The sequence below is a fragment of the Neovison vison genome, chromosome 4 (genome assembly GCF_020171115.1).
Source record: "Neovison vison isolate M4711 chromosome 4, ASM_NN_V1, whole genome shotgun sequence".
NCBI classification, from domain to species: domain Eukaryota; kingdom Metazoa; phylum Chordata; class Mammalia; order Carnivora; family Mustelidae; genus Neogale; species Neogale vison.
This window is the reverse complement of record NC_058094.1, coordinates 207,323,776-207,339,284: the sequence shown is the minus strand read 5'-3', so window position 1 is coordinate 207,339,284 and position 15,509 is coordinate 207,323,776. Positions and strand designations below refer to the sequence as shown.

The following is a 15,509-nucleotide window of genomic DNA, read 5'->3' as shown; positions in this document are numbered from 1 at the left end:
AATCCAACAATATATTAAAAGAATTATAGGGGCACCTGGGTGGCTCAGTTGGTTGAGTATCTGCCTTCAGCTTGGGTCATGATGGGGGGGGGGGCAAGGGGGGAGTCCTGGCATCAACCTGTGTCAGGCTCCCTGCTCAGTGGAGAGTCTGCTTCTCCCTCTTCCTCTGCCCCTCCCTTGCTCGTGCTCGCCCTCTCTCTCTCAAATGAGTCAATAAAATCTTAAAAAAAAAAAAAAGAGGAATTACGCACCACGGCCAAGTGGATTTATTCCAGCACGCAAAACTGGTTCAATATTTAAAGATCAATCAATATAATCCACCACATCAATAGACTGAAGAACAAAAAAGTCCTATCAACTGATGTAGAAAAAGCATTTAACAAAATCCAATACCCATTCAAATAAAAACTCTCAGTATACTAGGAATACAGGGGAACTTCTTAAACTTGATAAAGAATATCTACAAAACCAATAGCTGAATTTCATTAGTTATAGCAAACGGGGGATATTGATGAGGGAGACTATATATGTTGGAGGGCAAGGGGTCTGTGGGAAATCCCTGTACCTTTCTCAAGATTGTGCTGTCAACTTAAGACTGCTCTAAAAAATGAAGTCTGTGAGTATGGTGATGTCTTCTTAGATACAACACCTAAGATGTGATCCATGAAAGATTTAATAAACTGGATTTCATTACAATTAAAAACTTCTGCTCTTTGAAAGATGGTGTCAGGAAAACAATTCAGGAGATAAGCCACAAACTGTGAGAAAATATTTGTAAAACATACATCCGACAAAGGACTATTATCCAACATATACAAAGAACTCTTAAGACTCAACAATAAGAGAACAAAAATCTGATTAAACAATGGGCCAAAGACTTAACAGACATGTCACCAAAAAAAGATACACAGATGGCAAATAAGCACATGACAAGATAATCCACATCATATGTCATCAGGAAAATGCAAATTAAAACAACAATGAGATAACCACTAAACACAGGATTACCAACATCTGGAATGCTGATGCCACCAAATGCTGGCAAGGATATTGAGCAACAAATACTCACACATTGTTGGTGGGAACGCAAAATCGTACAGCCACTTTTGAAGACAGTTTGGCAGTTTCTCACAAAACTACTGTTACTATATGATCCAGCAGTTGCCCTCCTTGTTGTTTACCCAAAGGAGCTGAATGCTTCTGTCCACACAAAAACTTGAACGTGGATGTTTGTAACAGCTTCAGTTATAATTGCCAAAACTTGGAAGCAACCAAGCTGTCCTTCAGTAAGTAAACAGATGAAGAAACCGTGGTACATCCAGACAATGGAATATTATTCGGCACTAAAAAGAAAGAAGTTAGCGGGGCGCCTGGGTGGCTCAGTGGGTTAAGCCGCTGCCTTCGGCTCAGGTCATGATCTCGGGGTCCTGGGATCGAGTCCCACATCGGGCTCTCTGCTCAGCAGGGAGCCTGCTTCCCCATCTCTCTCTCTCTCTCTGCCTACTTGTGATCTCTCTCTGTCAAATAAATAAATAAAATCTTTAAAAAAAAAAAAAAGAAAGAAGTTAGCAAGCGGTGAAAAGACATAGGGGAGACTTAAATGCATATTAGTAAGAGCCAGTCTGAAAAGGCCACATAGTGCATGCCTCCTTTGTGTGGCATTCTAGAAAAGGCAAAACTACAGGGATAGTAAAAATGTCAGTGTTTGCCAGGGGCTTGGGGACAGGAAGGAAGGTTGAATAGGGGAGCACTGGGGATTTCTTAGGGTGGAGAAACTATTCTGCATAATAACAGTATTTGTGGGTAGATAACATTATGGATTTATCAAATGCTATAGGACTTTATAACACCAAGACTGAACCTTACTGTATGCAAATTTTAAAAAACTGATGCAGAGATCAGGGGTTCCTAAGATGAAATGCAGAATGTGACAAAATTACCCTGATTGTATTACAAATGTACATTGTACGAATGTACATACAGTGAAGGGAATGGGGGGGAGGTGCTGATTTAAATAACTTTGGAAATGAGTGGAATCTGTAAGGCTACATGAATATTACAGAGTTCGCAGAAACGAGGGACGGATTCACGTAATAATAGATTAGAATTGGAGATATCATGTTTAGTTAAACATAAACTCATGTTTAGTTTAATATAGAGTCAGATGGTTACATACAGAACTGTTTATAGATATGTCTATAGACACGGGTTAGTTCACACACATCTATTTCTCTGCTCTATCAGCTGAGAGAACCTACAGGCACAAACAGCCCAGTAGAAACAAACATATCAGTATCCAAATCCTTGATTCTTGTACCATTCTCCAGCAAAAGTTACCAGGCTCCTTGGAGAAATGCTGATTCTAGACCCAGGGCAGGAAATACACAAGATAAGCCTGGATCATCTTGCAGTGTCAAAAAATAAGGAAACACACACACACACACACACAGAGCACTCATGCGCGTGTGCGCGCACACACACAGACTCAGGCTAAAACCCAAACTCCACAATAATGGGGCTGTACCAAAGGGACACAGGAGTCAAACTGAAAGGGCTCCCAATGGCCAAAGTTGGAACAATTTAAGTATAAAGTAGTATATTGGATTATAATCCCAAGAATAGGGGCACCTGGGTGGCTCAGTTGTTAAGGGTCTGCCTTCGGCTCAAGTCATGATCCCAGGGTCCTAGCATCAAGGCCCGCATTGCAACGGGCTCCCTGCCCTGCGGAAAGCCTGCTTCTCCCTCTCCCACTCCCCCTGCTTGTGTTCCCTCTCTCACTGTGTCTTTTATCAAATAAATAAAATCTTTAAAAAAAATCCCAAGAATAAAGTAATTATTCACAAATCCATATTGCTATAAAGAAATTATTGAATAAATAAATGAGAGAGAAGAGAGAAATTTGGGCAGAAGAAATCCAAATGACTTACATAGATAGTCTGCCCTTGAGCTGAAAGCATAAGTTCCCACTCCTTCAGCGGGAGCTGTGTGCAAGGACTTCCTTCAGAAAAGCAGTGATGGGGAGCAAGGTGCAAGAGTAGCTTCAGTGGAGACACCTGACAGACACGACCTCAGCCAGGCAATCAAGGTCAATATCAACAGAGATTAAGTCATCTGACAGCAGGTACCCTTAACATGGTGGGATGGGAATTGCACTTGCCTTGTTTGGTCTTCTCCCTCGAAACTCACAAGCCCAGTGTAATCATGAGAGAAACATCAGACGAATCCTAATTGAAGTATGTTCCTACAAGACCTGATTTCTCAACATTTTCAAAGTTATCAAAAACAAGAGAGTCTGAGAAAACGTCCCAGCCAAGACGAGGCTAAGGAGACATGGTGACCAAACGCAGAGTGGTGTCCTGGATGGAGTCCTGGTACAGAAAGAAGATATTAGGGAAAACCTGAGGAAATCTGAATAAAGAATGGATTTTAGCTAATAATAATGTATCATTATTGGTCTATTCCAACAATTACAGTATACGATACTGTTATAAGATGTTCATAGTAATAGGGTGTGTGAGAACTCTCTGTATTATCTTTGAAAGTTCTCTATAAATCTAAGACTGTCCTAAAAAATAAAGTTTATTCAAGTGTATTTAAAAAGCGGACTGCTGGGGCGCCTGGGTGGCTCAGTGGGTTAAGGCCTTTGCCTTTGGCTCAGGTCATGATCCCAGGGTCCTGGGATAGAGCAGCATGGGCTCTCTACTCCACGGGGAGCCTACTTTCTCCTCTCTGTCTCTGCCTGCCTCTCTGCCTACTTGTGATCTCTGCCTGTCAAATAAATAAATAAAATCTTAAAAAAAAAAATAAAAAGGGGACTGCTATCTGCCTTCCTAGATCCTCTCCTCCAGGCAAGGTGGGGGAGGGGAGGGAGAGGGAAGTGTTGGGGAGCACAGAGCTGGCAGTCTCCAGGGAACGGATTCAATTTCAGGTTACTGGGTGGGTGTGAAAATCCCAGCCAGGACGCAGCAACTTTCCTATGCTGACAGGGCTGGTGTGCTCGGGGACCCAAGGATATACTCTTCACAGGTGGCCAGTTAGCGTCATCTGTCTGCCCCAGTCTGCTCTACTCTGAGGTGTCCAGTGCTGGTCCTGGGGGCTCGGGGCTGGGCTCTTCCTACTTGCCCTTCATACCCCCATGGGTTTCCTTGCCTGGCCTTCGGGGGGGCTCAGTTTTAACCCCTGTACTCCCCAGCTCTCTTTAGGGAAGTACAGACTCACCACCCTACCCTGCAAAGCCCAGTCCTAAGAGAAACATGGAGAAGGGTTGAACTCAGAGGCTAGCAGCTCTTGGTAAAAAAGAGGGGGAAAGGAGGCATTTTCTATGCCCCAGTTCAAAGCCACAGTTGGGAGGATGCACTCTTCACTGCCTCCCTGGCTCATTCAGAGGGAGGGAGCTGGATAGCCAGCATTCTAGAAATTGAGCGAAAATTGCAGAGATTTGCACGTGTTTGAGCTGGGTCTGGGTGAAGAGAGCAGGATGACTACGTAAAGCTTGGTGGGGGGAGGGGCTGCAAGCTCAAGGCCAAGTTTAGGAATATGCAGGGAAATTGAAGACTCCTCATACTTTTGTAGCAAGGAAAGGACTATGACTTACTTAGGGTCATGTGCTGCCAGAAAGTGGTTTTGGAGAGGAGGCGCGTGGCCCGTGCGCTCTGGAGAGCAGAGGGCTGGCTGAGATGGTGCTTGCTGGAGAGGGAAGGTGGGAGACAGAATCTTACAGCCTACTAACAGATGCCACAGGGAGGGGTGGAAACAGCTTGGAACTGGTGTCACCTCCCCCAGTGAGCGCCAGATATCCCAGGTGAGGTGTGAGACCAAAGCTGCCTGCCGCCACCGCCTCCTGCATCCCAGCCCTCCCTGCGCCCTGCCCTCTCCAGCTTTACGCATGGCGCCTGTCTTGTCTTCTAGCCCCTTGAGGAGGGTAGGGGAATTCCAGCCACCTCTCCTGAGGACAGATCTTTTCCCACAGCCACCCGACCTTATACTAGGAGTTCCTGAGGGCAGAAGAAGCCAGGAGTTACGGTTCCACATCAGGGTGAGGGACAGAATGGAATGGCCACGGGCGGCCTGGAGAGGGGCGCGCAGCTTGGCTGGCGGGTGGCAAGACCTCTGAGTTAATGTATAATTTCGAGCAGATGGCGGGGGCTGGTGGCAGCCTGGGCCCAGCTAATGAGGGACAATTAGCCCCAAACCTGGTGGGGGAGGCTGAGAGAGTCAGACAGTGCGGGCAGATATTTGCTCCTCAAACAGTCTGGTGCGCTGGGCAGAGGGCTGAGTGGCTGAGCCTTTGGGCTAGCTAGGCCCCCCTGCCAGGGCCCTTCCTCTCTTTTCCCTACCCCCATCAACTCTAGGTCGAAAGCCTCTGTTTGTTCAGACCCAAGAGCACGTTGTAAAGGCGGGGGGAGACGGTAGTTTATGGGGTAAATCGCTGCCACCGCCATCTGCCAGGGCTTGTCCCTTCTCCCCCTGACACCCTTCTCTCCACCCCTCGTGCAGCTGTCTGTGGGAATAGCAAGTTAGGACATGGAGCCTTGCGCCCCCAGACGCAGGGGCAGATGTGGGGGGAAGGGTGGAGGCAGGAAAGGAGGACTAAGAGCAGGGCTGCCTTAGGACTTCCGTGGGACCCTCTGTCACCCAGACATGGCTGAGTAGAATGAGAGGCAGTCCCAGATGCCCAGGGATTGAATGGGCTCTGTAGGTAGTAGTGGATGTGCTGTCCTCCCCACCGTGCTGAAGCCACCTGCTATGGTCTCCCCTCATGGACCGGGGCTCTAGCCCAGCCTGAGGAAGCTGGAAGAGGCTAGAAGAGAAGGAGAGTATTTGTGGGGTAAGATAGAACACCCATTTCCGTGATACATTTGGCCCTGCTTTGAGAACAAGTGTTCTCAACCCTAGGATCAGGCTGAATGTATAACACCCATCCCCAATCCCCACAAACCAAAGCATTTACCAGTGAAATCTATTCTTCCAACCTCCGGGTCAAGTCTTATTGCCCTACACCCTGCTTACTTTCAGCCTGACTTCTGAGAGGGTTTCACAGAATCCAAGGTATGGAATGGACCCAAAGGTCTTTCCATGTTGGGTTCTTCATGAGGGATCTGCCCAAGACCATGGTAGTAACAAAGCTTCCATTGCTAGGGCCATGTTTCTCCTTCATCACCCTGCTCCCCAAGAACCACCTCGCCAGCTACGGGTTTCCCCCACCCCAACAACCATCCTGGTAACCTGCGGTGTCCTCAATGGGCGCCGGAGCATCGCTCGTAACAGAGAGTTCAAAAGCACCAACTCCCTAGTAGAATGGAGCCTGATAACGTCTAGAGATGGAAGAATGACCACCAAGCTTCACGCCTCCTCTTAAACACCCTGTCTGTCACTTCACCACCCTTGGAGGCTCGTTACCACCACCACTGTTGCCACAGCTCTACAATCCAGGGTGCCCCTATTTCTAGGCGAAAATCTATCCTAGGTGTGTCACCTCAGTCAAGGAGCCAGTTAGAGAATTGGTGAAGGCGCTCTGTGGAGAGAGCTGGTGCTTTGTGACACACGCTTTTCCACATGGACCATCGTTCTGTCAGAGATTTAGGAGGCAACTTGGCCGGTATTAGGGATGAGTCTATATCCACTTATTTTTTTTACAATAAAACACACAAAACCCAGGAGTGGACCCCCAAACCCTCGCATGTGCATTCTGGCTGGGCAGTTCTATGAGGTTCTGGAAGTCACCCTTGGGCTCCTGTGCATTCAAAGCCTTGAGGATACAGCCTGAAATTCCCCCATCTTGCATATTACCCCATTCCCTCCAGGGGTCCTGGCCCCCTGAGTGGGTGCGCTTGGGGCCCAGGGGGCCTGCATGAGACATGGCTCTGTATCTGCTTTTAAGGTGGCAGGTGGACACCAGGTGGGCTCCAAGGACTTTCCATGGAAGGACAGAATGGGTCACTGGCTGTGCCTTGCTCTGCCTCAGGGCCAGTGTCAGTCAGCCCCATACACACCTCCCTCCTCCTCTCTCCTCTGCTCATGGCCTGTGACATCACTGGCTGCTCCCAGAAGGCTGCCCTCTGCTCCTGAGCACGGTCTCTCTGGAGCTCTGGACCCCCTGGCAGGACTGGAGCTGGAGCAGAGTGGAGACTGTTCCTAGGACCAGACCACCATCACCCCTGGAGCCTGCAGGGGTCTCGGGAGCCCAGCATAGGAGACTGAGACCCTCCCCCTGAAGCACCCACTGCATTGCCTCCACACAGGTAGCTCACCTGCAGCCTCATTGTCTGCTCTGCCTCCCATGCTGTCTCCACGTCTTTGTGTGGCCAAGCCAACTTCCCTCCTCCTCTGTCTTGGCAGCCTAGCACCCCTCCTGCCCCTCCAACTCCCTACCTTGCTTTGCCATCTTGTGAGCACCAGCCCTTTTATCAGACAAGTTATTATGAACATTGGGAAGCAGTGGGGTGGCTGTTGGGAATGGGGTTTCTGTTTGTGGGTTTTACATTTGGAGATGATTTGGGTTTGGATGTTGAATCTGAGTCTCCACTCCTCCTCTGAGTTCTGGTCCCTTAGAGGGGACACTCTGTCATAGCAAGGGTTTGGCTGAGCTCCCATCCCCCTACCCTGGCAGAGCCCTATCTATTCCCAGCTTGGCTCTCCTTTCTCCATGGCTTCCGTGGCAATTACACAAACACGAGGCAGCGATGGGGAAGACAAAGAGCCTCAGGATGGGGGAGCTGAAGTTTTGGCTTCTGCTGAGGGACTGGCTTCTAACCCTACTTGAGTTTTACTTCCTGGGTGGCCCCTGATTTGTAGGAACCCCAATCTGTGTCTCACCTTTCTTGTTGGAAAGATTTCTGCCTTCTTTCCTGGATCTCTGGAGTGATGAGAGCTTGGAGGGGAATATGTCTCTACCTCCACGGACAGGAGTGAGTAAAAGCCAATTTAGCCACTCAGTTAAAAATAGCTCTGGATTCCATACTCTGGGAAGTCCCTTGTTTCTCCACTGCTCGTGTCTGCTTCCCAGCTGCACTGTAATCTCCTGGAGGGCAAAAAACCTTGTTCCTTTTCTTTTCACTCCCTTCATCCTGAACAACTGGCCATGTGCTGATGATTAATACTTTATTCAGCAAATAATTGCCGATTAGTGAGCTGAGCCAAGATGGCATAATTCCTGCAGGAAAGTTCTATGCATGAGCTGTTTTCTGGGGTGACCTCCAGCCCTGCCAGGGTACCAGGCAAGAAAGGAGGTGGTTTCTACTCCCTTTACCTGTTGGTGAAAGCAAGAAAGGCATGGTGGCCCAGGAGCTGCATCTTTGGCTGTTCAGAGACTCTCTTGTTTCTGTGTCTCTTCTTGTCTCTCTTGCCTCTTGTGTTCTGTGTCAGTCAGCATGCAACTCTCTCCTGTTCCTCGATTTCTTCTTTCAACACGCTTTCATGAGTGGTAGTTCAATGAGCGCATGTTTGATTCCAGACAGTTGGTCTCTGAGAGTGAAGCTGCTTCACTGCAGAATCTAGAACTCTCCAGAATTGATAGGAACCAACAACCGCAGCAGGTTAGAAGATGCCAAGAGATGTGTCTTCCAAGAGAAGCCTGAACTTGATGCTTGTTCATCCTTTCTTCTAGTAATCCTTACTTCTAGTTCATCCTTACTTCTAATGGATGAGACCAGAGCCTCAGTGCTGGCCCTGGAGCAGAGCCCCCATGTTTCCCTAGAGCTTCCTGGAGAGTATTAAAAAAAATTAAATTAAAATCAAGAGCAAGACTCTCCCTGAAGTGCTCTGAGGAAAGTTTTCTTGTTGGTGGCTTGGAGAAACTAAGCTTAGGAGATGCATGATAGTGGAGGCAGGTTGAACCTGGTCTCTAGGCTCAGACCAGGGCAAATGGGATCTTTGGTCACCGATGCCCTCTTCTGGCTGGGCAGAATATTCTACATTTTGGGTTTTAGCCCTGTTGAATCTGAACAAAAGAGGCCTAAGCGCATCCCCCAGGGCAGAGAAGGCTTTCGAGGGGTCAATGACAACAGCAGCCCATTTGCAAAAGGGAAAGCCTGAGCATTTGGAGGCATAATCCTTTTCTACTTCCCTGACCTCTTACAATGAAAAGTGTGAGAAATGAGAGCCTTCCCATCCTCCAAGCCCTTACGATCCAGTACGCCGCTGGTCTTGTGATACGTTGGTTCATCACGGCAGTGTATAAGTAGAGACAATTTGAATTTTCACAGCAAACCTGCTGGCAAATTTTAGAAACCCGATTCTCTATCACAAAACACTACCACCCAAGATCATTTTGAGCAAGAGACTTCACCCAAACCTTGGTCATTGCAGATCCAGCCCCAAGACAAAAGAAGGAGCTCCTAGAAGGAATCCCTCTCCCCAGTCTTCCCAGTTCCTGCCCTTCTGGGCAGAGCATTGGCCAGGAACATGCCGCAGGATGGTGAGATGTCTGGGAGAAGTGGGAAGAACAGGCTGGTGTAAGGGGGGAGGGGCTATCTCAGGGCCCTGCTTCCCTCCACTGGTTTCCGCGCCCTTGGCCAGCGTTCTGGGGGAGTTTCATCCAAGCACTCCTTCTTGCTCCACCTGCCTCCCTTAGATCACAAGGGTCAGCACAATGCTCTCGAAGCAAAGACTCACCCATGAGCCACCTTGCAAAGAAAGTGGGAGCTGGGGGACCCTGGTGGGGGAGGGGGGGGCTTTCTCTGTGATGGGAAATGGGAAGCCAGATCTGTGTGGCCTGAGAAACCCTCCCCAGCAGGGTCCTCCATGCCCCAGGTGGGCTGGGGAGAGGGGAGGTGTGTGGACGTCTTCTTCTTATGCCCAGGGATCAGCAGTGTGAATCAGCTGGGGGGGCTTTTTGTGAATGGCCGACCCCTGCCCCTGAGCACCCGGCAGCAGATCGTGCAGTTGGCGGTCAGCGGGATGCGCCCCTGTGACATCTCCCGGAGTCTGAAGGTAGTACGGTTTACCCAGGGTTGGGGACAAAGAGCAGGGACACAGCATCCTCTGAAGGCAAGTCTGAGGCTGTCCTAGACTCTGAGGGTTTGGGGGGCCTGGGCTACTTCCTGGGAGACTCTCAGGGTCCGGGGTGGAGATCTTCAGGCTCCCAGGGATAAGGCTGAACGCTCAACTCTGCGGCCTGGGTCAGTAAGGCTCACTTTGCCTTGTAGCCTCCTTCTGCCTCAGGGACTCTCACCCTCCGCCAATCACACCATCATCTGTCCCTGCTTCTCACCTGACCCAGGTATCTAATGGCTGTGTGAGCAAGATCCTAGCACGTTATTACCGCACTGGTGTCTTGGAGCCCAAGGGGATAGGGGGAAGCAAGCCACGCCTGGCCACACCCCCTGTGGTAGCTCGAATTGCCCAGCTGAAGGGTGAGTGTCCTGCCCTCTTTGCCTGGGAGATCCAACGCCAGCTCTGTGCCGAAGGGCTCTGCACTCAGGACAAGATTCCCAGTGTAAGTGTTCTCCCTCCTAGCACCGGGGCTGGCAAACTGGCCATCCGGGGAGAAGACCCCTTCTTACTTGCCAGTGGGGCCATCCCAGGCTGGGGAGGCAAGGCTGAGGGGCTCTCTTCTGAAAAGTGAGAAGAAAGCATGGGAAGAAAAGAGGCTGACCTGGGAATGATGTAGGGGCCTATACAGAGAGAAAGGATATTGGGGAAAGGATTCAGGATGTAACCCTGGGTCTACCCACCCCATTTCCTCACTCAACACCTCAACTCCCCCAGGTCTCCTCCATCAACCGTGTCCTGCGGGCACTCCAGGAGGACCAGAGACTGCCCTGGGCACAGCTCAGATCGCCAGGTGGGTCTTGGAGATGCCCCCAGGGATGCTCAGAGCAAACATCCGCATTTTACGGTTTGCAAAGCCCTTTCTTGTTCTTTCTTGTGTCCCCCTCATGGAAAGACAATAAGGAGGGCCTGGCAGGGAGTGTTTTTCTCTCCGGGCAAAAGAAAATCAAAGCTTAGAGAAGGAAATGGACTTATCCAAGGTTTTCAGCTAGCTGTTGGCAGGTTCTGGAACAGAACCCAGGTCCCTTGACCCTCAGGTTCACAGGATCTGCTGAGGAAGAGGAAGGACTGGACCTTCCACGCCCTCCTCTGCCTCATGCACAGCTTCTCAGAGCACCCTTTACATTCTGTGGGATCATGCAAACCTGGACCAACCTTGCTGCTGTTTCCCCAAACACTAAGCAGGCACTTGACCATGGCACTGGCTGTACCCCCCACTCAGTGGCCCTGAAGTTAACTTCAAGGAGCTGTAAATATTCCACCAGCATGGTTCTGCTCTTCTACTCATGCCAGCCCCTGTCCATAGCCCTAGGGGCTTGGGAACCACATCATAGGAGAAGAATCACGATCACAAACCACCACAAGCCTTTGTCCCCCTTTACAGCTGTTTTGGCTCCCACCCCTCACACTCCCCATGGTGGCTCTGAGGCTCCCCGGAGTCCCCACCCAGGGACTGGCCACCGGAATCGGACTATCTTCTCCCCAGGCCAAGCCGAGGCGCTGGAGAAAGGTGCCAGGGTGGGGGCAGATGGTGGGTTAGAGGGTGCTTGGTGTGACCCATGGAAGCAATGCCCCTGGGGCCTGTGGGCGAGGCTATGGATGGCCCTGGCTTGGGGAGGAAGGGAGTTTAGGGTTGTAGCAGGGGGAAGTGGAGCCTGAGGGGGCGGGACAGGCCTTGCTCCTCTCCCTGTACCCTTACTATGCAAGCTTCCATCTCGGCAGAGTTCCAGCGTGGGCAGTATCCCGATTCAGTGGCCCGTGGAAAGCTGGCCGCTGCCACCTCTCTGCCTGAGGATACCGTGAGGGTGAGTGAGCTCTGCCACACAGTGCACACAGACTGCAAGAAGAGAGTCTCTGATGAGAAGGCTTTGGGTTCCGGCGAGATGGAGAAGGGGGCAAGAAGGTGGAAACAGATTTGTTTGTAGCAGAAATCAGACCCAAGACCCTCCTTGTTCTCCTTCTGCTGATTGCACTCTCTTCCCCACTCCAAGCCTTTGAGGTGAGGCAGGGGACAGAGAACAAAGGCCAAAGCAGGAAGGGAGGGCATCAGGTCTGCGCTCTGGGTCCAGACCACTAAATTGTGGCAAGAGCAGTAGGTGCCACTGATTGAGGAGCACAGCCAGCTACAGTTTCCGCCTTCCCCCAGGTCTGGTTTTCTAACCGAAGAGCCAAATGGCGCCGACAAGAGAAGCTCAAGTGGGAAATGCAGATTCCAGGTGATTTCTCCACATATCCATCCTTCCATCCATCCCGCCCATCCTTCCATGCATCCATGCATGCATTGGATCCATTCATCCTTCCCCTCACCTATCCATCTATTCAACCATCCAGCCAGCCAGCCATCCATCCATCCATCCATCCACCACACATTACTCAGCATCTTCCATGTGCTAGGCCCTGTGTTAGATACTCTGCATTCAGAGTCTCTGTTCTTCAGGTCTGCACTGTCCCCTGCTTACCATCCTTCTTCCCCAGTTTTTCCCAAGGCTCAGCCTTGGGGAGGAGGCCATTTAGGGTTGTAGCATCCATCTCCTCCCATCCCTGCCAGAAGTTGCTGACTTTCCTAGGACCTCCCTGCTGCTCCCCACTCCTCCCCACTCCCTAGAGCCATTCCTCCTTCTGAGTGGATCTGCTCTCACCTTGTAGGTGCTTCCCAGGATCTGAGTCTACCAAGTACCTCCCCAGGGGCCACTTCAGCACAGGTATCCAGGAAGAGAGGGGAATTGGTGACCTGGGAAGACAAGAGCTCACTGCTTCTCCCATTCTCAGTGAGGCCTGAGCTAGAATTCCTGACTGTTCTAAGTTCCTACACTGCACACTTCAGAAAGCACCATCCTCCTAGTCTACCGTGTGAATGGTGCCCTCCGGAGTTGTACAGGACACAGCCAGAGGCCGGGGGCAGACTTAGAGCCCCAGGTCTGCTGAATAGGAGCCATCACTGACAGTGTGTGTGTGCGTTGGGGAGGGGGGGTCTCTGCTTTTTCTAGCAGTCACCATGCAGTGTGCCCACAGCGGTCCTGCCTGCCCTTGAATCCTTGGGTCCCTCCTGCTATCAGCTGTGCTGGGGGACAGCATCAGACAGGTGCCTCAGTGACTCTCTCAAGCCCTGCTGGGGTAAGAATCCACAAGCGAGGCCTCACTGCTGCACGGTAAGGGGAGGGCCTACTTCTTGACCCACAAGAGGGCAGGAATCTTCAGTCGGGGTCATCAAGGAATCTTGACACAGCTTTCTTCATTCCTTGCATGCTTACAAGGTTGGAGACTAGCACCCCCAGGGTCTATAGTACCACTGACAGCCTTAGCAGGAAAAGAGGATGGGATTGGGATTTGAGTACATGTATCCATCATTCATATATATATACCACGAGTGACTTTGAGGGGTGGGATCACAGCAACAAACCAAACTCACCCTCTCTTTGTCCCCGCAGGCTACCTGCCTCCTGCAATTGAGCTCCCTGGATTCAGTCCTGCTCTGCCACCCTTGTCCTTCCTTCCATTGCCCCCATTGCCAGTCTTGGTGCCCCTGAGGCCTCGCTCTGGCCCTGGTCCTGCTCCCCACCCCTGCAAGACCTGGAATGAGGGAGGAGGGCCAGAGTGGAAAGGGGATGGGGTGGGGAGGACCTAGTATCATCCTGCCCAAGCACATTATTGTTGCCCCCTCCTTCCTATGACTCTTCTTCACCTGTGGCCCTGCCTCACTGCACCCACCCCCCACCCCACCCCTGATGCAGCTCAACTGTTTGGAGGGGCTAGAGAAGCCGTGCCCACTCACTGCTCACACTGGCCTTGAATGGCCTCGACTTGGCAGGAATAAAAACATTTTTTAAATTAGCAGTAGTTCTTATTGTTTTTTATCCCATAAATATTTATACTCCCACCCCTGTATTTAACAATAAAGTTTGTTCTATCTCTATCTATATGTCTATCAAGCTACCTACCATCTTTATCTTCCTATCTTTCTATCCCCCTACCTTCCAATCCATCTAATCTATGTATCTATATATGATCTATTTATATATGTAACTATGTATGTATGTATCTAGCTCTCATCTATTTAACTCATCTGTATGTCCATGGAACTATCCAGTCTGTTTAATCTATATATTTATCTGTCTGTATATTTACACCTACTTATGTAGGTCTGTAAATACGTACCTACATTAGTGTTTGGGTGCTCACACACTGACAGGCACACCCACCCACACACCCATACACTGATGGCAGATGTCATGGGATTTCACCCTAAGTCCCCAAGGCATTCCCCCCAAATAAGGAACTTATCTTACATAGCTACAATGGCCAAGAAAATTTACAATACTTTGTTAATCTAAGAAGATACACGTTACTTCCTTAATTGTGTATGTATTTTTGGCAAAGCAGCAGAGTGGAAAAGCCATTATTCATACTCTTTTTGTCCCTTTATTCATGCTCAATGTGGGGGGGGCAGGTTTGCTTGCTTCTTCTTGGCAGTAAGTTCCAAGTCTTCTCAATTTTGTTTCCCTGCAGAGAAACCTCTAGGCTCCTCCTGGGAAGGGTTGGTATGTAGCGAAAAAGAGGAATAGGGGGAAAAGGGGGTGAAGAAAAGGATATCTTGAAGGGGGAGGGGCTCATTCCTCCCAGCTTGTTCCCTTTTGAAGAGCTGGGGATAGAATGATGATGGTGGGAAGCAGGTAAGAGGAGTGGGGGCAAGTCTGGTTTCTCCCATCTGGGAGGGGTACTCACCCAGAAGTTATCTCATCATAGAATATTCTAGTGCCATGTTCTTCAGCAACCAGCCACCAGTCACATGTGGCTATATAAATGTAACTAAAATTAAGTAAAATGAGCAATTCAGCTCCACATTCACACCAGTCACATATCAAATGCCCAATGGTCACAGGTGTCCCCTGGCTCCTGTATCAGATGGTAAACATTCTAGAACAATCTCGAATTTCCATCAGCACAGAAAGTTCTGTGGGCCAGCATAGCTCTCAAGGGAAATGCCAAGGATGATGGAGCACACCCTACCCCTGTCCCTGCTGACAGACTGCCCGGGAAAATGGGTGAGGTTTTGGGGGGTGACAATCCGCACGGTACAGTCTGGGAACAAGCCATTCACTCAGCTGTAGGACTGCGGTTGGCAATGAAGGCAGCTGCCCGCTGAAGCCCCATGGCCGAGCACATTCAAGTGGAGGGTGGATGGCCACTTGAGGGGAATGGGGGTAACAGACTATGTGGGGTGTGTGTGTGTGTGTGTGTGTGTGTGTGTGTATCTCTGTGCAAATGAATGCTCGTGCATCTAAGTTTGAATATGCATTTATGGAACGCTGAGGAAAAGATTCTGCATTAAATGACCCCAACGTCCAGTCTCTCTGAAGAGTGTACTGTATTCCAGCTCATATCTCTGGTCTATTCTTAATGTTCTCTAGGAAAGTGATACCCTGGGCTCTAGTGTTCTAAAGCTTTGCTTGTTAGATTAAAATTTTTATAAAATTCTTTCCTATCTCTTGGGGTGCTTGGGTGGCTCAGTTGTTTGGCAT

The 15,509-nt window shown here is 50.0% G+C and overlaps 1 protein-coding gene across 1 annotated transcript in view; it reads left to right on the top strand.

Moving 5' to 3' along the window:
* The window catches only part of PAX4 (paired box 4), a 37,156-nt gene extending 23,639 nt beyond the window's left edge, over positions 1-13,517 (top strand). The window contains exons 3-11 of the mRNA XM_044247023.1: positions 9,800-9,930; positions 10,220-10,435; positions 10,708-10,783; positions 11,375-11,500; positions 11,713-11,795; positions 12,137-12,206; positions 12,637-12,692; positions 12,978-13,123; positions 13,442-13,517. Of these exons, the coding sequence (XP_044102958.1) occupies positions 9,800-9,930; positions 10,220-10,435; positions 10,708-10,783; positions 11,375-11,500; positions 11,713-11,795; positions 12,137-12,206; positions 12,637-12,692; positions 12,978-13,123; positions 13,442-13,517 (980 nt within the window). The remainder of the gene's footprint in view (positions 1-9,799; positions 9,931-10,219; positions 10,436-10,707; positions 10,784-11,374; positions 11,501-11,712; positions 11,796-12,136; positions 12,207-12,636; positions 12,693-12,977; positions 13,124-13,441) is intronic.
* The last annotated feature ends 1,992 nt before the right edge of the window (positions 13,518-15,509 follow it).